Source organism: Taeniopygia guttata, chromosome 2, assembly GCF_048771995.1.
Source record: "Taeniopygia guttata chromosome 2, bTaeGut7.mat, whole genome shotgun sequence".
Taxonomy (NCBI): Eukaryota; Metazoa; Chordata; class Aves; order Passeriformes; family Estrildidae; genus Taeniopygia; species Taeniopygia guttata.
In genome coordinates this window covers 25,141,343-25,168,410 of record NC_133026.1, presented here as the reverse complement: position 1 = coordinate 25,168,410, position 27,068 = coordinate 25,141,343, and the positions used below count along the sequence as shown (strand labels likewise).

Genomic DNA, 27,068 nt, shown 5'->3' with positions numbered 1-27,068 from the left:
GTAGTTGAAGAATTCCATAAACTTGTATTGGCGGCACAGTAAGCTGATCTACAAGCTTGGAACAAGATGTTATCTGCTATATCTAACCACTTTTATAGAGAATTCCCTGTGCAACACCAGAGTTTCATTAATGTGGCCTCCTGGGACTATGCATGAAAAGTTCCACATCTCTTGCCTCCTGTTTTGGGGGTTTTTCTTTGTTTCCTTTTATTTTATATTTTTCCCTCTGACCTGCAGCTGATTGATACCGTATGCCAAACATCCTAAATCCTGCTGGTAGTACTAAGCTTTAAGACCAGAGAGTTGTACTTACTTGCGTGAAGGATAGACCATTTAAAGCACACATTTATGTAGTGACAAGAACACTTCTGTGTTGGGTAAATTACTCTGCTTTCACCCTCCCCAACCAGCGTCTTCTGCTTTATACTAAAATGTAGTGCAACTTTGGGGTGCTCTGGATTATTTCTTCTGGTTTGAGTTAATTTAATTTTCTGTATTTTTATTCTGTTGCAGAGGAGTTTGTTCTGGCAGCCCAGAAATTTGGTCAGGTTACACCCATGGAAGTTGACATCTTGTTTCAGTTAGCAGATCTTTATGAGCCACGGGGGTAAGTGGAGAATTATCTATCCTCCTCTCTTTCCTCTTCTCTTCTCTTCTTCTTGGAAGAAGTGGGAGGTAGTACTGGGGAACAGGAGAATGTAGTGTAGTGGCCCACATGCAGGTAACTTTTAAGTGATCTGAAACCAAGCTCTAAGTAAATACTAATGTGAATTAATTTCATCAGGCGCATGACATTAGCTGATATTGAAAGAATTGCTCCTCTGGAGGAAGGGACATTGCCCTACAATCTGGCTGAGGCACAGAGGCAGGTAAGAACAGAAGCCAGCACAATGCTGTTGTTTTGTTTTAGTGCCAGGTAAATAGGCAGTCGGCCTCTTCATGTTGTTGTCATCTAAGTTGCTTTTCTCTTGTGTTCTGTACTAACTGTGAGGAGTAACATCTTGTTAGAATTTATTTTTTCACTGGTGTCATGTTCTCTCCATCTCTTCTTTGTACCCCTTCCTCTTGGGCTCCATTTTAACAGGTCAAATGTAATTTACTTTGGAAAGATAATATGATAGCAGTGTCATCTAACCAGTCAGTAAATATTAGATGCATGCCTAATTAAGATGTTTATGTTTTGTGATTCTGTTGCTCTGTGGTCTTTTTAATGAGGAAAAGAGAAAAAATAAAATGAAAATTCAACATCTATCCTATGAAATGGCAGCCCTTGTTCTGAATACATATGCATGTTCCTGGCTTCGCAGTATTCTCTGCTTTGCTTTATGCTCTGCTGAATATCAAAATAGGAGAGCTTATGTATAGACTAACATCACAGTTTCAATAAAACTATGTCCAAAACCTAAAGGATATTTACTTTCAGTGGTATAACCACAAATGGACTTTTTTTTTTGTTTTGAGGCAAAAGGAAATAGGAATGTTTTTTAAATGTCAAACCCGTTGGTCTTTTAGTTTTTGTATTACCTTATCATGTTTTGTATTTTCATTGATACAAGTTTCTATACAGATAGATTTAAAACTAACCCTCCTGTTGTTCTCTGTCTCTATTTTAAGGCAGTCTTAACTTTGTGTCTTGTGAGACTAAGGGTTTTTTGTTGGTTTTCTTTTTTCCTGCTCTGGGTTTGTGCAGAGACGCCAGTTTAACCACAGTGAGTTGATCCAGGCTACATTTTTAGGACTACCAGGCCATACGCCAGGCCTCTGTGTGTGTACACACGCGTCTCTTTTCCTTCTCTTTTTTCTTCTCCTGCCTCCCCTACATGTGAGCATCCCCACCACCTCTCCAAGACAGTATCTCAGGTGGTGGTTTTCTGTTTGTTCAAGCAGTGACTAAATGGTGATGATACTGGGATGAATTCAAGTGAGTTGGCTCCCCAGAGTTCACCATCTGTTCCTAGAGGACTCCTGAAGGAGTTAAAAGCATTTGCATTGGGCTGAATATCGAGTAACATAAGTTACAATAGGTGGCAGTAAAAGGTAGAGAAAAATGCATGATGGAAGTAGCAGCTTCTTGACTTTTTACTTTGGAGCCACTGTCTCTGCTACCATGATTTACATTGTTCTAGGAGGCGAGGACGATGAATTATGATCCTTAAATCTTTCAATTTCTTCTGTGTATGCAACCCACCTTTTCATTTTTTCCACCCAATTCCTTTTTAATGTCAGCTGCTTGATGCTGAGACTGAAAAGATTTTCAGCTACATTGATATCTTTAATTTATTTCTGGTCATATCCATATTTTTATTTTGTTGCTTTACTTGTAGTATCCTAAAAAGAACATACTGCAAAAAGTGCTAGTAAGTAGGAAAGATTTAATGCCCCTGCAGAACTTCTGTTTTCTTTACTGTTTTCGTTCATTAGATAGCAATTTCAAATCTGGAACACTTCTAAATTTTATTTTTCATTGGGTTGAATCTAGCACTCATAGACTGTCAGCAAAATGAAATTGTGGGGGTGCTTTATGGAACCTTATTTTCCTCCAGCTAATCTGTGTGAGTGCTCACATAGTTGTTTTGGTAGCCTAGGAAGTAATAGGTATACCTGGTTTTGGCAACAGTAGAAAGAAATTCCAATTTGGAGTTGCTTTTAGCTGTAGAAAATGAATGACTGAAAAGGCAATATGTAAGCCCTCATTTAGACCATTGATTTTAGAGTTGTGTAATTTTGTTGTAGTATCTGTTTTCTTTCCTATTCCAATCGGAAGAGGCTGCCTTATATGACACTTAGAAATCAGTGGAAAAAAAGTTATAATTGAGAACAAAATCTCTAGTGTATTGTGGATTTTTTTCCCGGTATCCATATACTTTTATCTGTCTGATCATGAAATGTTCTCTTGGGAAATTAGATGTTTTGATTATTTTTCTTGTCTTTCCTTTTGTTTTAAATCCTGCCTTGACAGAAAGCTTCAGGCGATGTGTCTCGACCTGTTCTCATCCAGATTGCAGAATCAGCGTACAGGTTTGCCCTTGGTTCAGTTGCTGGAGGTTAGTCATGGCTGAGCAAAAGAATATTCATCTTCACTGTTTGGGTTTTTTCTTCTTTTCTTTTGCTCTTCTTCTCCTTCTGTCTCTCGTTTAAGTGTGGAAGGCTTCTCAGACTTTCCCTTGGAGCTGTGTCTATGGGGTGGGATGACTGTTAGATTGAAGGGGAAAGGATCATCTGGTCTCAAATAATTTTGAAATTTATGAACTGTTGGAGTTTCCAGGTGGTGTTGCTATCTGATTTGTCCCCAAACAAATTTTATGAAAATGAAATTAATAATGAGGTAGGACTGGAAAGTGTATTTGGTTAAAACTGTGTGAGGTAGTTTAATGTATCCAGAATATATCACAAAATAAAAAGATGCAACTGATATGTTAGATATAAACGTGAAATATGACAGTTGCAGTCAAACAGTGTAAATGCAAAGTCATGTTTTTTTATATGTTGAATTTTATTTGCAGCTGTTGGAGCCACTGCAGTCTACCCAATTGATTTAGTGAAAACTCGCATGCAAAACCAGCGTTCTACAGGCTCTTTTGTAGGAGAACTTATGTATAAAAACAGCTTTGATTGCTTCAAGAAAGTGCTACGTTATGAAGGTTTCTTTGGGCTTTATAGAGGTAAGTTTAAAATGTGTTATATACTAATGATAAGATACTATTAAGAGTTCTGTGTGACTGGATTTTTAAGTCTTTTTAGTTCAAACTTTTGCTTCTTTGTTACAGGGAAAGGATTTACAAAGTTCTCGATAATTAAAACTTCACTGTAATGAGAACATTTCTGTAGGACTTCTCTGTCCTTCCTCTCCTCATCTGCCACAGGGGAACATTAGTAATTTCCTACAGCAAAAATATATTGTTAGTAAAGTTCTCATTTCCTTACCATCATTTTAGAGGCAGATTTAGACCTGTGCTTCTACAAATTCTCTCCTTAAAGAGAACCCTGATTTAGCTCTGAGGGGCAAATAGAGAAAACTGCTTAAAAATCTGGACCTCCTTCTGTGCAGTTCTGTAAATTCAGACCATTGCTCACTTTCTAAAGAGATGTTGAAGAAAGTTAAGGAGCTGAGTGCAGAGGAAGTTTCCAGTTAAACTTCAGAGGAAGAAAGATTTGAAAGAAGCATCTTATAGATTAGTGTAATTACCCAATGTAATGCAGTACACATTCAGCAAGAGTCATCTTATTCTGGTCTTGAATCCTACACTAGGTAGGACACACTACAGAGTACATAACTCTTTGCTACTCATTGGTCGCTGCAATTCTTTCTTCAAGTGATTTGTTCAGGGTTAAGTCAATGTGGGTGGTTTTGTCCCCACTGAGGGAGGAAGTAATTGTTGGGAGACTTCTCCTTAGCTGAATAGATGCAAAAGGTTTTTGAAAAAATTATTCTAGGAACATTCAGAGCAGTGGTCTTCTGTCATGATGCACTGCAAAAAAGCAAGCAGAAATTATAAGCTTCACTCTGAACTCTGCCATTTCAGATATTTTTAATAAAAGACTCATATTTCCATCTAACAAAGTGAACTGATTTTCTTTTTGTATCACTGTTTTTTTCCAAATTTTGAAACCATGTTTTAAACCACCATCTCAGATAAGGATAAATTACACCATCTTGTGGATATATAGAGAGCACTAAATCTGGTTTGATGTCAGTTTGGTTCTAAGTATAATCAATGTTTCCACTGAGAAGACACTTGGATTAAAAAAAAAACAAACATGATATAAACCTCTGTAGAGTCTTTATAATATGCATTATATAAATGCTGTGTTGTTAGCATTTTTTTAAAGACTTTATATCTGAGATAAATTTTTCATCTGTCTCTCAGCATGGCTGAAAAGAATGCTCATCTCATATACCTGTAATTTACTGTTGTGTCTACATTTATACCTGAAATGCATATTTAGAAATTCACAGGTATTTTTATACATGCAAATTTAAGAAAATTTTGAAAGCTGTGATTTGTCAAGGTCTCTTTCAACTGATGAGGTCACCTACTTGTCATAATAGAATTTTAATCAGAAGTCCACCTGATGAGTCACAGAATGATTTACAGACTTGAGCAGTGCATCCAGTAGAGATCATTTCATACATACTTCATTGAAGTTTCATGGGAAATTTAAGTACCAGAGATAAAATGTAGTTTAGGAAAATGTTTGGTAGCCATGCTGTTAATGCCACTTTGCCTGGAGGACAGAAAGACAGGGAATGGTGTTGAAGACACTGTCATCTGTGATCATTAACTGTTCAGGAGCTTGTTTGTTAGTTTTATTTCTGTTGATGGTGCTTCTAGCCCTTCAGTGATTCCAAATGCCATCTAATTTAGATTTTAATGATTTGTTCATTATTATTGATGGAGTCCCATGCTAATGATGCAAAAAGACTGTTGCAGAAGCTTTCCTTCCAAGTTATGCAATGGAATACCATAGGTATTCCATACTGGAACTGGAATACCCTATGTAGTTCCATACTGGAACTACAAGCCTACTTGTACCTCAAGTTCTGTCAAAGCACAAAATTTTCAGGAAATACCCATTTCCAGTTTGAGGGAGCTATATTTGAATGGCAACTGGTGATTAATTTTCTAGCTTATTGTGTGAATCCTGTAATGGAAAAATGTGGCAGTATTCCATTACTGCCCTCGTATGACATGCCCTAGTGGTTTCAAATATCTTATCTAGACCAAGCAACAAAACCTTCAGTCACTGTTTTTTCCTGATATGAAGGGAAAATCACATCTGTTACACAGTGTGAAACTGAAGCATCCCTGTTAGACATCTAAAAAAATACTTATTTTGACCAAGTAAGATTTTTGTTTCTCGGTGCTATTGGTACTGCTGGGCTGGATGAGCTGTTGTGTGTGTATTCACAATGTATTTATACTGATTTCAAAAAATAACTTGTAGGGTGTCACAAAATGAATGCAGCTTTTGGTGCTCTCTCTTGCACACACCTTCCCCTTCCCTGAGAGTGCCACTATGACAGTCAGACACAAAGTGGTACATTGTCAGTGATACAGTGTCAGATACAAAGTGGTACATTGTAATTGCTGCTAAAAAGCCTTGGATATAAAAAGGGACTGAATAATGTGTTTACTATGTACTGTACCAGCAGGCTGCCTATGTGCAAGATACTATGATCTGATGTTATAAAAGGCATGCATTTTTAAGGCACTGTCAGGCATTCCTAAGCCTATTCTCCATCTGTGTATATGTCATATTGCTGATCTGCTAATGCATAGTAACACTAAGAAATTCCCACCATGTCAAGATAACCCCAACAGAAATATGATATTTTCATATGGGGCCTTTGATGTGCTTTCTTTCTTTCAAAACTTAGCATCTTTGTCATGTTAAGAAATTTTCTGACAGTGTTTCAGGGCTCCCATCAAAACAATAAAGAAACTAAAATTTAATTTTGATGGTCATAGCATATAGAATGCAAAGTTAGCACTTTGAGATAGGTATGAGATCAAATGAAGGGTCCCTCTGCCTTCCTAAGGTGCTGGAGACAGTATGCCTAGCTGGTACCTGGTAAGGCTGTAAAACCTGGTCTTAAAGTTCGTGCTGCCTTTTATAGAATATTGTCTGCTATCTTGCGGTAGATATATACAGCATTATCTGTAATTAAATTTACAAAGCACTTTTATACTATAAAATCATGTGTGACGTAGAGGCAGGAATAGAGAAAAATGTTCTAGGTTTGGTTGTTCAGTTGGGTTTTTCTGGTTTTGTGGTTTTTTTTAAACTGCTGTCTATTCGATTTAACCTTTCTCTTCTCTACCTCAAAGTTTTATGGGAAGCTTTGAGTTGTAACAGTCCTATTCAGATTTGGGTACAAAAGGAATGAACCAGATAGGAAAAAAAAACCTTGTTCCCAGATAAACATCTTTTTCTTATGATTTTACAAGTGTTTTTACAAATGCAAAGTTTTGGGAGCTGAAAAATGGCTAAAAGGCCATCTTCAGATCAGTTCAGTGAAAATAGATTTGATTTGTCCTGTTAATGTTGTTTCTAAGATTGGAGGTTTATGCAGATCATCAACTGGACTACTTTTATACTCTTCATATATTGATATTTCAGAATATCTTTTTCTGTGATTTATTTGAGAAAATATGACTTGAAAGTCATGGTATGTACAGGTTGGGTGTAATAATATATGTATATGTGATTTTAAAATTAATGACCTACGTGTTTGGAGTAATATCTGCCAAAACAGACCTGCTTAATTTTGCTGGATTCATCTTAAGATTAGGTAGTGTGCTTTTAAAGTATATGGAACTTTTTTTTTAATCTCTGAAGATATAAAGTCATTTGCCATAATGTTTATATAAGGCCATACATGTCCTATAGCAAGTTGTAAATATTATAGCAATTACAAAGATAATTTTGTAATGAAAAAAATCTATTCATTTTATATTATTGTGTTTCCCTTATAGTGCTACAGATAATGTAACACTTAATTACATAATTCTAAATGGCTTAATGGTTTTTCATTGAGATTTGGTTTCACATCACCCATACAAGTAACACTTTTTAAATTCTAAAATTTAACATAGTCTGCAGAATCTCTTTTGGTTTTGATCAACTGTATATGAACTTAGTGCTACTGTATTTTTTAATTTGAATATTCAGTCATATGGTCATAATGCAGCATTGTTATCTTGAGTAAATGTTACATGCATATGTACATCAGCTGTATAAAGACATTAGTATATAAATATGGTTGGGTCTCCTGCTACCACAAACCAAATGGTGCTTCTCTTCCATGTCAATTCCTTATTAAGAGCCTCAGTAGGAACCAGCAAAGCTGATGGATGGTAGCAGGATCGAAGAATATACTAAACCAGAGCATGTGCATTTTTCTCTGTGTTATTCTGACATTTAGTTCTTTAAGAAAATGCTTTTCAGCAGGTTAACTTTTAGAGGTGGAAACTTAATTGGTTTGGGTTTTTTTTTCAACAAAATAAAACCATGGAGAGGTGAAAATGTCAGGCTTTGTAGAAAGTACTCAAATGTGCTGCCTGAGCTGCTAAAACTAAAACGGGCTCTGTAGCAGGAGTTCTAGCTGGGGTGATTTTCTCACAATTTTGAACGGTGTCCTAATTTCATTATGCTGATGAATGCTTGCAACACCATTCTAGCTTCAGACTTTGTTGGTAAGCTTTGTCTATTTTTAGGTTGTGTCATTCAAGTGTTTACAAAATATCGACCATTCACTTCAAACAAGTGAAGCTGACAGTCAGAAATTCACACTTCCAGTTCTAACAAAATAAAACAGAAAATTCCATACCTGAGTAGAAAGCAACGTAATTTCCTTTGTTTTAAAAGCTGATGATTTAGCTGGCCAAAGAGCTCAAGAATGCAGTCATACATGTTTAAATGTTTTGCATTATTTTGATTCCTATCCCCTTCGGTCCTGCCATCTAATGCCATTGTTTTTGCTAGGAAAAGGTACTGAGGTTTTGACTTTTGAAGTGGATTCTTTGTGTATCTCACAAAATTAATTAGAAGGTCTTGATTTTTGTGTGAAGATGCAGAAAATGAAAGTCAGGTTAGGACAGTAGTGAAACATATTTGGCAAATCTATATTAGTATTTAAACATAAAATGAGCTAGTATGAATTAAAAAGAAAAATAAACAAATACATATCGACAGTGGTAGCACTTGAAGTGGTAGCACAAAGTTTGTTCTCAAAATTGAATGTTTAAGTACTCTCATTATATATAATAACACAAAATTGCTGTAAAAATCACCTGTTTCTAGGGGCTGGTCTCTACATACATTTGTTGATTTGTTTATTTAATACCAGGTTACTCGATGCCTTGAATTCTCTATTTTCATGTTACAGGTCTGTTACCACAGCTATTAGGAGTAGCACCAGAGAAGGCCATAAAACTTACTGTAAGTTTGTAAAATAATTTTTTTTCACATTTATCCACAATATAAAATGCAGCAAATTAAAATAGCAACTGTTAATATCTGGCTTGTGAACAGTACAAGTGGCATAGAAGTCTCATCCAGAGGTATACATGTAAATTTTAAGAGTCTTACTGAAAACTTATTTTTGGACTCACTCAAAAATATAACAAGCTCATTCAACTTGTTCAGCTCATCTGCTTGTTTGTAAGTAGCATAGGCCTTTGGTTTCACTTCTTAGCAAATCAGAATAGTTACTTATTGGAGGGCTTTTGTTTTTGTATCTCCACGTGGTTACTGTATGTATGATTCTAGTGCAATAGGAGATAGATAATATGAGCATGTAGTGAATTGTTGGTAAGAAAGGAACTTGTTTATGTGTTTTTTCTAAATGTTTTACTTCTGTAATTTTGTTGTTTCTTAAGTGTTTGTAAGGCACTTAAGAATTTCTTATTATAATCCAATCATAATATATTTTTTATTCACTGATAAGGCAGTATTCATCAAAGCTAGATGTATGAATTTAGAAAAAAAAAGGCACATAATGCTACTAATTGAATTGCCATTCTGTTAAAGCTTAGTATTGAATATTCTGATATTGATTTGACATTTTAATTTGTTAATTTTAATTTTTTATTGATTTGACACTTCTAAAATATTAAATGTATTTTATAATTTTCTGACTTTAAAAATTACATTATTAGTGATTTTTTTTGAATAATAAGCATATGAATTATGCTGCAAATTCTTGTTAGAAGGAAGAACATAGCTTTAGAATATTTAATAAAAAATCTAAGACTTTGATTTCTGTGATATCTTGTCATTTGGTAGCTTAGTGGATGTATTTGCATTTTCATTTGCACAGCATTTGCAGCTGATGAGTATTTTCTCTGACCTTTTAATTTATCAGCTTTCATAAATGTTTATCTTTTAAGGTTAATGATTTTGTGAGAGATAAGTTCAGGACTAAAGATGGATCTGTCCCACTGGCTGCAGAAATTCTTGCTGGTGGCTGTGTAAGTATCTTTAATTTCCTTCATATGACATTCATGAAAGTGCGCTTTGTAAGATTAATTGTGTGGACTAAGGCTTCTGTTTAACCACAGATCCGGTTCACGAGCAGACTCTCCTAAGAGCATCTCAGCTCTTTCCTAGATAGGCCAGCCGTTCTTGATGAAAGGGTAAATGTTTCTGTGCATCGTGCCTTTTAACTGCGCTCTGTAATTCTCACAGCTTAGAGTTTGTCTCCTTAATCAAGAATGTGTCTTTATTCATGTTGGCTGTAGCTTATGGCCTTAAAGAGGATTCATGCTAACCTTTCCAGAAGTTAATAATTAGTTACTACTTTGTGGCACCCACTCTACCACGTCACTTCTTTCCTGATGTGTTATTGCACCCACTAATTTTCACTTTTTGCAGTGATACTGGCTTTTTGAAATGGCAAAGACTGCTCATGCTTCTTTGAGTTCATAGCAGACGTAGGCTGTGTAATGTTAACTCAGTGCATAATGCATTCCTGAATGTAGGCTGTATTTAAAACCCACTAAGATTTTAAGAGTGTTTTTCTTGCACAAAGTAGTATCTTAATGAACAACTGGCGCATTACTGGGTAAATGATAATACTTCACTACTTGGTCTAGTTCTGTCTGTTCATATTACAGCTTATTGTATCTGGTGTATTGATTTGTTAAAGCAAATGTAAGTACTTTAGGTAAAACTAATAGTTGTTCAAAGACCAGTGCATTTTACAGATAAAGAACACTATTTATTTAAAACAGCTTTGATCACTGGGGCAGAGCAATGTTGGTGTATTTTTAATCTATCTTTGTTTCTGCTGTCATAAGACAGATGAGGTCACATTTTCAAGCAGCTTCTACCTGTGCCGAAAACTACAGTGAGCAGCAACTTAAAAGAAAAAATGCTTGTGTCTTAACCTCAGTAGGTGCAGAGATTTGTGCTGTATGTGCTTGCAGAAAGCAAGAACTAAGATTATCTGAGCCTCAGGGTGCAGTGCCTCGGTTGCATTGCAGGCTGAGAAGCCCTGGCTTTCTGTAATTCTCAGGAGATGGGGCAGGATTTGGCTGCTGTCTCACTGCTCCTTCTGTTTGATCACTGACCTGTTGTAGACTGCCAGGTAGGATCCCCTTGTTCTGTAACTTTAGGAGCATTCAGGGAAGAAAAAAAGAAGGGGAGGGAGAGAAGAATGTGGGTCTCTAAAGTCCTAAATAAAAAGCATGCTGTAAATGAAGGAAAAATGCAATAAAGCGCTTGCAGAGTAAAAAGTATTTGCCCCTTACACTAATAAAAAGTCTCATGAACATAGCAGCCATAGAGAATTCTCCAAAATTTTAATTTAAAATGTCATTTGATCTAGAGTTTTTATTTTACAGACTGCTGTGAATTTTTTAATGCAGTACAAAAACCACTTTTTACAGAGACCTGTCATTCATGAGAATGCTGTAGCAAGCTTTTTGCCAGCAGTTCATCGTAAACTAAGGATCTGCTTTAAGAGATAGGTGGTTTGAGATGTATTTTAAATGTTTGTAAATGTTGGCTTGTCCTAAATTTATATTAACAGCATGAAGTTGTAGCAGTAGACGTGCAGTGGCAGAATGCCCTGCGTTTTCTTTTAACTGTAGTGCTCCACTTAAGGGCATAATTTGGTGCCAGGTAGATAGGTTGCAACTTGTCTCTTCTGCAGGTGGTCTTAGGGTTCTTTTGTAATTTTAAACCCAATTCAGACTAGCAACAGAGACTCTCATTATCAGCAGTTCCTAGGTTTTTTGGGGTGAATTTTTCTGTAATGGTGTAAATATATGTGTTAAATATGAGATGCCAAAGACATGCTTTTTCCTCTAGCTTTCAGCATTGTATTGGTCTTTTTGTCCCCGAATAAGCCATTGTGAAACCTGTGATTTCATTGTGGAAGCAGCACGGACAGTGTTGAATGCTCGAAAATTGTCAGTCTTGGATTTTTACCTCATTTCACAATGTAGTAATTGCTTATGTGGGAGGCAAGAAGACAGGAGGGCATGATGTGTTAAAGTCTAAAAAGGGGAAGACAACTAAGATGAATTTTCTAAGACTCCTGCCCTATCACCTTTCCACATTCTACATCTAATTCTCAGCTGGGATTGTGTTACAAACACAGATTTAAATTTTTCTTCAGCACTTCTCTTTCCCTTGAGTGTATTCATTGCTTATGCAAGAGCTGAGTGCTGGGATGCATGCTAGTTTGTAATGTTTTAAATAGCTGCTCTGTGAATATGGTATAGTAATAATAGCTAGGAAAGGGAGGACAAGCAGATACTTGGATAGGTTGGGTTGTTCAGGAACACAAAGGGCTTTGAAGGGGTCAGTATCACCTGAGTAGCTCCACTCTGCTGTTTGCCCAACCATTGCCAGGCGTTGACTTTTAAGTCTCCAAGGAGTTCACTTTGCATCATAATTACTGTGAATTAGTACACATGGCTGACTTTTGCACTTGTAACTAAAGCTGATTGTTTCATTGAACAAGTCTTTTTCTGTTTTGTAAACTGTTTTCTCTCCTAAAAAAAAAGAAAGAAGACAAGAAGAAAATAGATCTTTTATTTCATGACCTTGTGACACTTAATTCAGTTAACAGCCTGTTTCATAGCTTTTTATTACGTGAAGATGAAAGCGATAGGTTGGTTGAGATTTTTTTTTTGAGACCCCCAAGAATACAATTAAAAGTATAACCTTTATACCCAAGGAAGGCTGTTATGTAAATTACTAACACAAGATTTCCATCTCCTTTGTTTGTAAGAAATTTTTCTAATGACTATAGTATTTCTTACCCATAAAAATGCATGTAGCTTTCTGATTTGTACAATGCTTGACAACCATCATGAACTCTGATCTCTGCTGCACATTTTGGACTCTCATCACTCATGCAAATCCTATATAGCTGTTATCGTGATGAGGCTAGTAAAAATCTTCAGTTTCAAGGCATGGTGTAATGATGCTGTAGAGCTAAGATCTGCTGAGCATCTAAACCACAAAGCTGACTTAACCTTATTGAATTAAAATGGACACATATATGCTGGGTTTGATTTCTGCTAATGCTATAACTCACGTTTGGAATTCCTTAGTAAAAGGATGTGTAAGCTGTAAGTACAACTTGAATTTTTTTTTTGAAGTGACAATAATATTGAAATTTCTGGAAGCTTTATTTCATGGTCTTTTACTTGATTTTATACTTGAAATAAAAAATAATTTAAAGTCATATCAAATTTAGCTGCTTGCTTTTTGTAATCTTAATTCACTTAAAGGCGGCTGTTGAAAGTAACCTGATTTTTTTAAATATAGCATTATATATTAGTCTTATTTTTATGAGTTATCTTAACACATGGAAAACGCTCATTATAAAAGTATCATAAATACTGTATTTGGGGTTTTGAGACATTACCTTTAATACTAACTTTTTAGGTGAGACAATAGTTTCTCTTAGAACTGTAAATTAAGCAGTTCAAAATTTAATGAAAAATTTACGTTCGTGTAACTGGGAACGAGATGCAAATATGCAAAATAAATAATATAAAACATAAAAGAATACTAAGAAAAACAGAAGGAGGATTATAGCATGACTAAAGAAATCGCTATATATGTTGCCTTGTCTGCATATTTTAATACAATGATATCGGTAAATAGGAGGCGTTATTTTCAGCAAGGAAAGAGAACTACATTTTGCTTTATTAACCTTTCCTTCTGCACTCCCTTTTCCTTCTGAGCACACAGTCTTTTCCTTCCCAGCTGCTCAGTGTGTGATCACTATTAGCCAGCTTAAATCATGTAGCACAGTACAATTACAGATCCCATACAGATCTGCTTTTGTTTAAATTGTCAAGGCAATTTTAGGCGTATTTCGAGAGACTTTATAGGAATCATAATAAAGTAAAAATGTATTAGACCCGCTTGGGCAGCCTCAACTCTGCTATGGAACATAAAAATTAGATATGGTTAAGATGGAGTACAAAATCGTGCCCAGAATTAATTTTTGTATAGAAATGTGATGTGATATTCCACATGAATTGTGCCAAATAACAGATCCAGTGCAAATAGTTTTATTAAGCTACTTAAAACATTTATTTTATGTTTCGGAGAGTAATAAAGATAAGTCCACATCTGAGCTACATTTTCTTTGTGGCATTGCAGTTGAGACAGAGGGCGTATAAACTGCAATTCCCACATTTAGATCTCTTACTTTAAAAATTCAGACATTTGGAAGTTGTGGACTAAAGGAGACTGAAGGTGCCATTCTTGCTTTCATTATTATGAAATCTAGATATGTTAACATTCAACTATATTTGGCAAGGGAAGCTAAGCTGTGGGTAAAAATAAACTGCACAGTATATATACCAGGGGAAAAAGATACCTGCATGTATATCTGGGGAAAAGAAAAGAAGCAAACAACTGCTGTCACAGAGAGAAGTTTTGGTCTAGTTTATTGAGATAGATAAATTAAGAATATCATCTTGATGATTGCTCTTATGACCTTTGACAGCAAAAGGCATATGTCTCCTGAATGCTTAGCAGATTTTTTCTCAGAGGTTCTCCCTGTGGCTGGGGATCCATTACTTTCAAGGAGAGTTCTACCTGCTTGTGTATGTCCAACCTTCACATCATTAAGGAAAATTTCAGGATCTCCTAATACATTATTTTTTCCCTTGATTAAATGTAAAGCTATTTTTTGTGCATAAAATTGATGTTATTAAATAAATTATTTAGATTTAAATTCTGTTTAACATAATTAATATAATGTAGCTGAATATGCTATAATTAATTAGATTTTTTTAAAGTATAGTACTGTTCTCTGAGCCACTGTAATTGTAGTTATTTTCAGCATGCTGAAAATCATTTAAACTAATCATAAATTTTTGGTAAAAAACCCCAGCTAGAGCTGGACTTAAATTTTCCTTCACATTTGCAAACTCACTCTATTTCAACTCTGCTCTGTTTTAATTGTCTCTGATAAATTTTCATCTTATTTTAGATTTAAGCCTTATGATGAGGTTTGGGAAGGTAACATACAGTAACATGATAGCCCTCACCAAGGGGCTGTACCAAAGGCTGGGAAAATTACTGGTGTAAAATTCCTGCTTCTCTTTGGCCTCACCCCACATTTTCCTGCAGGTTTGGATGTTTTTAAAACTACAGTTTACTGAAATTTTCATCCATACCTACTTAAACTGGTGTTTCCCTAAGTCAGTAATGAATTTCACAGAACTTGATTTCATTTAGTTTTGAATTTTCCTTTTGCTTTAGTTAATCTATTTTAAACTTTTTTACACAAAAAGCATTTTTCCATAAAAAATAAGAGATACATTCTTATTTTGCTTTCTCTCTCTTCTTTCTTTTCATTTTCTTTCCCCTTGAAAAAGAAAGAGTTAGAAAATTTTTCAAACCTGTTTTTTGAACTGTAAAACAAGGAGGAATCCCTAGGTTTAGGTTGATAGCTTTCTGATTCCAGAACCAAACTATTCTGAATGCTTAAAAAGTCCATTTTTTCCCAACAGACTTACTTAATATTAATTCAACATGAATCTTATTCATTTTTTCTCCTCTTATATTAGAAATAATGACTGCAAAGTTTTACATGAATGCACACTGCAGTTTAAGACATGGGTTTGTTTTGACAATTATTTTTTATTACATGTCCCTTTCTCCTTTTACTTCTTCTTTTACTGGCAGTAAAATATTAAAATGTTTACCAGTGAAGGTTCAAAAAAACCCCAAATCCAAAAAGAAAGGCTCGAACTCAAATCAGGAATTAAAATCTAGCTTTCTATAAGAAAAAGGAAGATATTTATGATGTCACCGTAATTTATGATGTGACCAAGAAATAATGGGTCGCAGTTTTAATACAGCTACCATGCCTTAGGACTTGAAAGGTCTGTAAATCATTAAATGATTCTACAGCTAGTCAAAATAGACAAGTAGAGCAGACAGAGCCAAACATTAACAGATTTGACAGGTCTGTAAGTTAATTGCTTTTATAATGCCAATCAAGTAGGCTCCACTTTGATTTTTTGGCTAGGCTTCTGAGAAGTGAATTACCTATAACACGGAAAATATCCACAATTTTAATTTTTTCCCATTGCAGACTTGGTCAGTACTTATAAACAAACTATACTCCTGTTTGTTTCTGTTTAGGCAGGTCATTAATGTTCTATTGTAGGACACTTCTCACAACTTGTATCTCAGTCTTGGAAATGCGATGCAGTAGCAGGAATGTACTTCTGTTCAGACTAATTGCAGTTCTATTTATGAGCACTTTTATGTGAGGATTTGACAGTGCTTGCTTTACAGTTTAGGTACATTTGGACATTAACAAGACTGTGATTCTAGCAGTGTTCGCTGTTTGAGCTGCACAAAGTAAAACCTTAGCCAGACCAAGGGAAGGCTGTCCTCAGAAGACGAGAAAGATTAGCTAGAGAAAAACAGAATTCTGCCTGAGCAGCATGAAAGCTGTTTCTGTGATAGGCTGATCTGGGTAGTGAAAAGCAGATGACTGAGGGCTCAGGAAGTCTTGTGATCTGAAGAAAAGGTATTTACTATATGAACTCCCATTGCATTATCAGAATGCTGTGTAGATAGGACCACAGATGAGAGAGCACAAAATCGCATGAGATGGCTTGTCTAGATTTTTGAGGCCTGGCTTTATGGAATGAAAAGGTAGCGTAGAACCAAGCTTTTGAGAACCCAATGTGCTTTACTCTTGACATACAGTACCATGAAATTAAGGTGGTCACCTTTGAGGATCTGTTAGAAAAACAGTAATTTTTGACTACTGTCTGTTATTTGGGAACTTTTCTGGTAACAGGAGCGTCCATAGTGAAATCCCCTCTGCAGCAGTTTGGCATAATTAATCTAATGCTCTTGGGACCTACTGCCATACAAACACCAAGACTTTTAGAGGTGGTTCGAAGCACTGCAGTGGCACTCTGTAAATCTGGCTTCTGAGCCTTGTTCTGTTGTAGAGTTGGTATGTGGTTTTGTGGTAAATCGTTGAACATTTCTATGCCTTAGTTGCCCTTTATTATACAATGAGGATGTAATTCTTCCATTCTTGAAATCATTGGTATATTTTTAATTTAATTTTTTTATGACAACGAGCAATCTTTATTTAGTGTCTGTACTTTAGGAACCATGACTTTAATTAGGATTAATGGATGCTAGGAAATGCATAGGAAAACAAGCTGCGTCTGGAAACTGACAAAGAGTAAGGGCTTGGGACAGAGTATGATATGCAGTAGGACTGAAGATGATAAACAGTTGACTAAAAATCTTGGAATTTGCACCTGCTTGTCTTTTATAGATTAAACAAGTAACTAAGACACGGTAGACAATTTGTTTTGCAGAGGTTGATTTTTGGTAATTGTTTAGTATATTGCTTATGTATTTTTATGATTGCCATTAATTGCCATAATTGCTATCCCTGGGTGATATTGTTGAAAAAACACTAACACTCTAATAACAGTAGTAATCCTGTCTTCATCCATGAAATCATAAAAGGGGATATATGATAAGTTGGATGGGATGCAGAAGAAACATCTAGGCTGACCCTAAAAGCTGTTACGGAGAGTGGGAATGGAGCTACAATTTGAAATCGGTAATAAAGTTAATTAGAGGATCAAGAACAGTGGATGGTCAGTAGCACTGAAAGGAAAAGAATCTAGTACTTTCTTCTGGAATGGAAAACACAGAATTTCCTCCTTTAATTGCAGGCTGTATTCTCTTCAGCGCATACAGCAAAGCTTTCAAATGGAGATGTGAAAGCCCGAGGAGAGTTGTGTCTGGTGTGCTCATTTCTTAGTTAATCTCATAAGGGCACAAAAAGCAGTTATATTAAAAAGAACAGAAATTTATTCTCTCAGTGTAATGAGGGGGGTGAAAAACTGTTAATTTTCTAGCAAACTTATTGCAGAGTGATTTGAACACGAAGAAATCGAAAACATTTTGACTTCTTAAACTGAAATACTGTTAAGTGGTTGTTACTAAACAAATTTTTTTAATTACGGAGTGGGCTTTATTTCTCCATGGACAAAAAAACCCAACCAATCCTCAACTATTTCTACTTCTTCCTTCTATTCTGTAAAGTAGGAAAGTAGCTGAAGACATGATAGACAGTGCTGTATTACTGTGCAAGACTATACTGCCATCGAGAGGTGTTGGATGATATAATACCAATTTCAGAGTTGAAGAATGGCAAAATTGGGAAAAACCCAGCTTATTTTTAAAAATTCACATGTGTTTGGGTGCATAGCTAGCTGACTTTGTTAAAGCACATTTATACATGTATGAATTGTTCTTGGATGACAGTGATATTTCCCTTTTATTTTCTTGTTCTAAATCAAACAAGACCATAAGTGCTTGTGATTAGGTCAAATGTTAAATTCTTTCAGAATAATATGGGCCCTTTGTGGGCCTTTTGAGATAATTATCTGTGCAGTACCTCTGGTTATCTATGCCTATAAATAACTCAAAATTGTAGTTTTTACTTTAATCACATGATAATAACTGAAAAGTAATAGATTTACTTATACGATCAGATCATTTGTTTAAAAAATGATTGGAAGACGAGATAAGGAATTCAGAGTTGAGGGTATTCAAGTTTGTAACTTCAGTATAGAAAAATTTGTGTTACTGGGAACCATCTGTATTAAACAGTTGATGTATTTGATTTTTCTGAAACTTAGTGGAGAAATCATTAAGCTTGAGCAACCTAAGCTTCAGTGATGTTTATTCAGGACAACAAAAAAAAGAAAACCAGTTTTCAAATTCTTCCCTTTGGGAGCTTATTTAAAAATTTTATAATTAAATTCATTTTTGACTGCAAAGCCTAGCAAACCAGAAGGCAGTATTCTTCAACTTTTGGCCAAACAAAATGAATGAACAGGGTGATACAATGTCCTGAGGATGTTTTGTCTGGTTGGATTTTTCCATACCAGTTCATACCAGTACCTTGAAAAGTCTGGAAAAAAAACAGATTGATAAGATTTCTTTCATTGCATTCACTATGCAAAAATTGAGAAAGAAGACAAAAGCCATGCTATTGTGATTCAAGATACTGATTTGGAGATGAGGATATCTGGAGACTCTTGCTAGTTGTGAATATTTGGGCAGGGGGGAAATGCACACACTGGTCATACAATTAAAGTGTCTCCCTCAAAACCCCTTATTGTAAAACCAGATTCATTGTACTTTCCTCTCAGAAGCACTGGGAGGAAATAAATTAATATTTATGAGACGCTTGCATTACTGTGATGATGAATAACACAATAGGAGTTACCAGTACTAGATAAGCAAGAAATCATTTCATTAGCGAGTACAGTAGCCATCTCCGGTTTGCTTCCCCGCATTTTGAGAGCAAGGAGCTGCAGTTACCAGCACAGATGCTCAAATAACAAAATGATCAAAGCTCCCCACCGAGAAACTGTACTTGTTACCCCTGGCACTGCCTCTGCACAGGCTGATAAACCAGCTGCCTCTGCATCAGGAGACAGGCAGGTGGTAGCAACCCTCCTGCCGAGACCTCTGTCAGGTATTGTCTGGCTCATCGCTTTCAGTTATTCACCCTTTGATTTTTGGAGTATGTCTTAGATCAAATTCAGAGCATGGCAGAGGTTGTTCAGGGAGTTCTGGGATAGTATCTGGACAGTTTGGATACATTTCACTGGAAATGACCAGTGTCTCTCTTCAAACTTGCTGTGTGGGCAGCAAAATTGATAGTCCGTTTAGTGTTTTTAAAACTTTGAATGTAGCGAGCTTGATTGTTTGAAGTGGGTAAATAATAGCATCTATGTTTTTAAATAGCAAGTTGGAGCAGAAGAAGTCCTATGTGATTTAGCTAGAGCAGCAAATGTCTAATGCTGGAAGTATCTACACAGCCAGGTTGGACATGCAAAAATGTAGGCATTTAATTTGTGCTAGCACCTGGAGTACTTCCCATCTGCTTGTCCTGAAATTATATTGTATTTAAATAATTTGCCTTTATTCTCATTTAAAATCAGAGATATCGTTCTGCTTCCTTTCTTTATAGTGACATTCACTTATAAACATTTTTATAGATTTTTAAATTGTTCCATGTTTTGGTGCACTAATAGTAATAATAATACTAATTTTGTACTAATACTTAATTTTCTTGTAGTCTTTTAAGGTTTAATACGGTTTTCCTGTAGTGAAAATTAAAGGAACATTTGTCATGGAGTCATGGCACAATGAACTGTGGGAATATCATACTGAGGGAATGTAGTTTAATTCTGCTAATAGATCAGTTGTTAGGAGTTTTTAAGTAATGTGTTTTAGAGAATGGTTGTTATATAACAAACTTGCAAATGAACATATAATTTTTAAGAAAAAATATATATGTTCTCATGGGGGAATGCCTAATAATTGTAATATCTACAACAAAATTTTTATTATATAGGAATATGCAATTCTTCAAAGAATCTTTCCAGGATTCTTTTTTATTTATTTTGAGACTTTACAGGATGAGTAGACAAGTAAAAGAAAGGATTTTTTTTTGTTTTGTTTTGAATGCTTACTTGTTTAATATGTTCCAGTTTAGGTGCAAAACTTATATCAGCATATGTGCCAAATAATTTATCAGCCTAATTTTTGATGGCAACAAGAATAGCAGTTTTATATATACCAGGATTCTGGTTCGGTAAAAGCAGTTAAATTAAATTATGCCAATTTGAAAGTCAAAACCAGTTGAGTTACACAAGAGTATGCTTTTCCTGGTCAAAATAGGAAACACTTGGGATATTTTGGGGGTTATGTAAAGACTTTAATTTGTAACCACATTGTATATGCTCACTCCAAGTGGTAGACAAGAATAGTTGTTCGTGTGATTTGCCATTTCTTCAGCACATTAGTTGAACCATATTACTGTGTGTATTTTTTATTTTGAATGATAATCTGAGCTACAATTAATTCTTTTAACACTGTGATAATTTTAAAAACACGTGCACATGGTGTTTGCATACTAGACATCACTACGTGCAAGTGCTTCTAAATGGTTATTTTATTTTAGTCATTACCTTCTAGAACAAAATAGTTGTTTTGTTGTAGGGAGGGCGAGAGTTGCCCTTTGCATAATTCGTGTGATTTCAGAACCTAGAGAAGAGCATAGCTGTTATGCCACAGAATTACTTAAGAGAAGTTAGAATGACAGTCTGTTGAATTTGAGCCAGAAGGAGTTTGAATTAATATTTTTTTAGTACACTTAGGTAACCTTCATATTACCTGTTTTTTTGGTTGCAGATTTTTAACTCAGGATTTTTCAGTATAGCAGAAAGGTTATGCCCTAGGTTACATATGATGAATGAGATGAACTTTATGAGAACCAGAGGGAGTCCAAAATGCTTGCCACCGTTGTGTTTTAAAGCAGACTTTCAGAATTGATTGAGTGGTGTCTTCCCAACAAATGGAGACTGAAACATTGAAAATATTTAGTGGTTCTTGATTAATAGAATCCTTCAGTCTGTAGACCTTCTTTTCTTTAATGCCTGGTACCTAAATAATGATGTAGAGCTTAGACTCTTGAATCAAACAGCATTTAATGGCACTGAAACTGGTAGTTCAGAGGGTTTTTAAAAAAACCACAATATATTTGCAATTCTGTTCATTGGAATCCATGTGCTCTTTGTTATATGAACTCATGTCAAAATCGGAAAAAGTTTCTGCAAGATTTCTACTCTTCAACAGTATGCTTTCACTTTCTATATACTGCACATCACAGCTGCTTTACTAGTTACTAATTTTTTCTTTTACTTCATTACTTGTGTTACAGTGTTCTTGGTTTGTCAATATTGCATAACTTGGTGTTGGTGAACGTGTTCTTGCAAAAATAATTGAGCTAGTGTCTGTCTGATGTACTGCAGTGTCCTGCAGTGGCTGACCTGCTTCCTCTCTGTTTTTCCTGACAACTCATCTGGTGGGGGAGTAAGTTTCTTACCTTGTGAGATGCACTAAAACTCTTGACTGCTAATTGTTTAATGGAGTGCAGGAAGATTGAAAATGTCTTATCTTGAATGTAACAGGACACACACTGTAAATAATGTAGCAGGTTAATATATTGATTTCTCCTTTTAATTTTAGGCTGGAGGTTCTCAAGTAATCTTTACCAATCCACTGGAAATTGTCAAGATTCGATTGCAGGTGGCTGGAGAAATTACTACTGGTCCACGAGTTAGTGCCCTCAGTGTATTAAGGGACTTAGGTTTCTTTGGTCTCTACAAGGTATGTGTTTTAAAAATGTTAAAAATAAACCTATTATAATTTTTCAAACCTCGATATAATTTCATTGTTCTCACAAACTTTTATAGGTAGACACAATTTTATTTTTTAAAAGAAGAATTATGTGATATTATGTCTTCATTTTTCATTTTTTATTAAGGAAAGAAACTGTCTCACCTTTTTGAGCATATGGTTTTTGTAAATCTTACTGAGATTTCTTTTCTCACTTCAGCAGGTTTAAGGTTCATTGAATATGAATATTTGTGATTCCTGATATTCTGCCTGCTGTAAAAATAAGCTTATTTTCATCTGCGTGGTATAGACATTACAGTTTTGGAATTTGCTTTTGCTCTTCTGTAATTAATTCAACCAGCAACTTTCCCAGATGTCATCATTCATTTGGTGATGGGAATTAATTGCAGCACAATAATAGTGAAGAAATACAGACAGTGGGAGCCCAGCATAAAAATAAACTCCTAAAGCAAGCTTCCCCTTGCTTCTTTAGAAGAATATTTTCCCCAATTATACCACGAAAAGCTGCCTTTGTGAGCATATGCTACAGACTCTACAGTTCTGCTTGCTATATTACTGTTTTCACATAGATACAAAAATACGTAGAAGTCAAGTTAAGTTTAATGTTGGCAGCAGGAATTAAAACATCTTCTGAATGTTGAATCTAATAGGATATATGCTACAAATAATTTAAAGGATTAACATACTTTTAGGATGTCTTCTACTTTTAGATGAAGGAGATTATATATGGGGGAATATGAAAAGTTTTGAAGTACTTTGAGATAGCCACTACACTCAAGTATTGAAACAAAAGTTGTAACAGATACCATATACTGCAGGGCACTGTGTGGTGTTGCTTCAGGCTCTGCAGCCTACAACTCGGGAGAAAGCTTGCATACTTCCAGTTTGTCCCAGGATTTCCAGTGAAGCAGGCAGTATTCCTCTGTTTCTTATTTACAGCAGTCCAGCCATAAATTGAAGATGCTTCAAAAGATACCAAATGAGCTCCATCCCCCTCCTCCCCAGTACTTAAATTCCATCTGCTTTTTAAAACATCTAGTCTTTTAAAATTATTCTGTTAACATTACAAAGAGGGAGCCTGCCCATGAGAACATGTCTGTATGTTTTGGCCTGGAGAGAAGTTGCAGGTCTGAATAGGATTTAATGGGGAGTTGTTTTTCCCTTTAAATTGACTTGCTAATTTTTTAGGTGTTTTACTGAAGCTGAGGCTATTGTGTAAACTCCTAGTAAATGGCATTACTGTATTGATCAGATTAACATTTACAGCTGAAAAGGGGATTTTGTAAAGGTCCTGCTTCCCTGAGGTTGTGCAGGAATGAGGGTCAGCTACTTTTACTTGGACTAGCGAAAAGAAAACACAAAGTGAAACCAGTGATGAACTAGATTACTAAAGTAGCAATTTTTTGATTTTTTTGTCTCCCTAAATACCTGCTCCTGGTGGTTGAGCAGAATTTGCTACATTTTTCCATTTTTAATGGCATTAATATCTTGGGTTGTATCATGAATTATTTCTATCCACTAGAGTAAATACTGGTGGATATTAGCCAGGACTACACATGAACCAGAGCTAGTTACAGCACTAACTGTTGCGTTGAAACAATTGTTTAATCACAAGACACAGTTTCAGTGCTTCATTTATTGAGTCCATTTACCTCCACACACACATGCAAAAAAAAAAACAAAACCAAAAAAAACCAAAAAAAAAAAAAACCACAGAAGGGTTTGGATTTATTTTTACTCAGCTGTTGTCCCTGTTTCTGTCTCTCTCAACCCCTCCACCCCACTTCCTATGTTCATGTCCTTTTGTATGTCGTTAGGATTCATTGCCTACAAAAACTTGAGTGATTTGACAAAATGGGAGAATTTAGCCTGGCAATGAGGGGCACCCACTGAGCACAGACCATGTCACAAGGTTTGTGTCCAAGGGCATCCTCAGTCACAGCTAGGTCTGTAATTGGACTGCTTTGTGCTGTTTTCTACCAAACATTTGGGACTACAACCAAAGAAAAATGTCAGTCCTATCTACCCCCTTTCCCGTGTGCCAGTCAGAGCATTTGTGCACCCACATAATGATCTGGAGCAAGAAAGTCATGAAACCTCCTCCACCTTAGGGCTTAGTTTGTTTTGAACCCAGACCAGCTCACTCTGTAGCGTCTCAGGATGGTTGTACCCAGTCTGAGGGAGGAATGTCTGTGGCATGGGGAGCCAGTGTGTCTCAGAATAGTTTTAAAGTGCCTTGTGGTGCTTGTGGAGCTGCAGTGTTGGAGGCAAAAGCAACCCTCTCCTGAATGTTTGTGCTGGAGTTGGCAGTGTTTGTGGGGCCAGGCAGATATTAACAACTTATTGCATCAGTCATCAGCCCCAGTAAATGTTACCCAGAGACATTGATGGTTTTAAATTAATTTCAGATGAGACTGGATGTGATAGGTGCTGCCGCCTTTGGTGGTGCTTATAAATTAATTAAGTATAATGATAAAGTGGACATCAAATAATAATGAATCTTCTGCTAATGAGAACCAAAATATCTTGGTATGCTTGGAATGTTCATACTCTTAACAAGTCAAATTAGCTTTAAATTATGAAACAGGAATGAGGATTTTATGACTATCTCAGTACTTCTCATGTTGTTCACTCTAACAACTCTTCCATTTGCATCTGAAGTCTTTGCTTTAGCTTTGTCTTTCATGTCTTAAGGCACAAGACTTGTATCTCAAGCCCTTAATGTACTTACTTTAGTAGACCTAGTTATGAGTCTGCCGTGGAGGAACAAGAATAGATAGTTACTCTAGAAAATGGTTTTATTTGGGAATCTTGAAGTTCCTTTGTAGGCTTAATGAGCCTTCATGTAACTATTCCAGCTGTTTAAACACTTGTCTGTCTTAGCCATGCCTTAAACTTTAACCGATTGACTTTCTTCTGCAAGTGTTGAAAGCAGAATTTTAGACTTTTAATTTCAGGAATTTTGATTTTACATAAATTAATGTATTTTTTGGTTTTAAGTTTGATTTACCACATGGCAAGGATTACAGTGAAAATTCACCTTTCCTCGTTCAGAGAAAAGTCATCCCTGAAAGCTTTCCTTACCACTACAGATCCATCTGGCATGTTCTGCTTAGTTTCCATGAGTCGTTTATGCTGAAATTCAGGTGAAAATCTGCAGGAGTCCCATATAGTAGTCAGCAAGGAAGGATGTATTAATTATAAGTGCAGCCTGAAGATGTGAAGAGTTAGTCTTAGCTTCATGAGGCAAATGCCTGCATGTTTTAACAAGATATACTACTTCTTATTTGAATTCTTATATTTTTTATTATTTTCTACCTATGAAGCACTTCCTGTGGATTTTAATATAAAATGCCCACACTTCCTGATATAGTTAATTTCAGTGCTCCTGTCTTGCATTAACAGAGAAAACCAAGGAACAGACAGATAAATCTTATGTCTCATGTCAACAAATTAACAAAGGAAATGTAAACCCTTTTTGCATCCAGCTGAGTGAATCTTGTATTGATTATGATCATAATTATCCCTGCACTCTAGTCTAAATGCATATCCTTTGAGGATCACTGAGAAGAAGCTGGATTGCATAGTTTTAGTGTCCCTCTGTATAAGTGAGAGTGATATTCTTTTGGGTCATTCATTGTCGTATTAATGTGCTACTTTACCGTGCTACCGACAGAAAGAGTTCATGGTAGTACTGTGCTGAGATCTCTGCTCTGTGCTTTCTCTACTTGCAGACTTGATGTTAGAATAATTTTTGTTGAGAGCCAATCCTGGAGGTCACCTGGGCAACCTGACCAGGTATTTGACCACCTTTATGGTTTAAAAGCAAACACAGAAAAGAAAAAATCCCACACCTGTTTTCTTATGACTAATTGAATTGGCCGTGTTCAAGCTTCTGATCCTTTCACTGTGCACCTCCGAGAGTAGTTTTCTTTCCCTGCACTCTCCTTTAAGTGAGCAATAAGGTCTCCCCCTAGCCTGCTCTTCTCAGAGTTGAGCACACTGAGTTCCTCTTTTATGTGCCATGGACTACACTGCTGGTTTGATGGCCCCACACTGGACTCACTCAGGTGTGAAAACATCTTTCTTGTATGGGAGAGAACTGGACACATGGCTCCAGATGTGGTCTCAGTAGTGCTGAATGGAGGGCAATAATCACTTCCCTTGCAGTCTTGCTACTGTAGCCCAGGGTATGGCTGGCACAGCATCCTCCAGACTTTTTCTCCAAAGATGCTTTCAGCCTGTATCTCCTGTATGAAGTTATCTCTGAACAGCAGCCTCTCACTACAGCACACTATTTCCCCAGTTCTGCATCATCGGCTGAGAGTGCAGCTCATATTCCACTGGTTTAGCTGTGGGATATGATGACAGACCATTTCAAAAGCCAGGCTTTTAGTCAAGGTGTACAACATCCATTGCTCTCCCCTTATCCACAGGTCTGGCAAAATGGTTGTTTAGCTGTGATTTGGTAAATCCGAATTAGTTGTTCCAAATATTTCCTTTACTCTTCATATGCTTGGAAATGGCTTCCAGGGACATTTGCATCACAAACCTCCCAGGAAAGAGAGGTGTGCCCAGACATCTTGTAGTTTCCCAGATCTTCCTTCTTACTCTTCAAGATGGATGTGATGTTTGTCTGTTCTAGTTACCAGCATGCCCTTGTTCGACTTGACCTTTTGAAGGTAGTAACAACCTCACAAAGTCATCAGCCAGCTGTCTCAGCACCACTACAGGTTTCTGTTCTGGTCTCAAGATTGTGTAGGTGCTCCAAGTGCCTGTCTGCAAATAATGCAAACTTTTCTGGTAAACTTGTG

At 36.0% G+C, this 27,068-nt stretch overlaps 1 protein-coding gene across 5 annotated transcripts in view; it reads left to right on the top strand.

Moving 5' to 3' along the window:
- Nucleotides 1-27,068, top strand: part of SLC25A13 (solute carrier family 25 member 13) — a 101,428-nt gene that overhangs the window by 62,714 nt on the left and 11,646 nt on the right. For all 5 annotated transcript variants that reach the window (XM_030264695.4, XM_030264696.4, XM_030264692.4 and 2 more), the window contains 7 exons: nucleotides 514-607; nucleotides 785-869; nucleotides 2,960-3,044; nucleotides 3,504-3,662; nucleotides 8,891-8,943; nucleotides 9,894-9,974; nucleotides 22,084-22,224. In XM_030264695.4, the coding sequence (XP_030120555.1) occupies nucleotides 514-607; nucleotides 785-869; nucleotides 2,960-3,044; nucleotides 3,504-3,662; nucleotides 8,891-8,943; nucleotides 9,894-9,974; nucleotides 22,084-22,224 (698 nt within the window). The remainder of the gene's footprint in view (nucleotides 1-513; nucleotides 608-784; nucleotides 870-2,959; nucleotides 3,045-3,503; nucleotides 3,663-8,890; nucleotides 8,944-9,893; nucleotides 9,975-22,083; nucleotides 22,225-27,068) is intronic.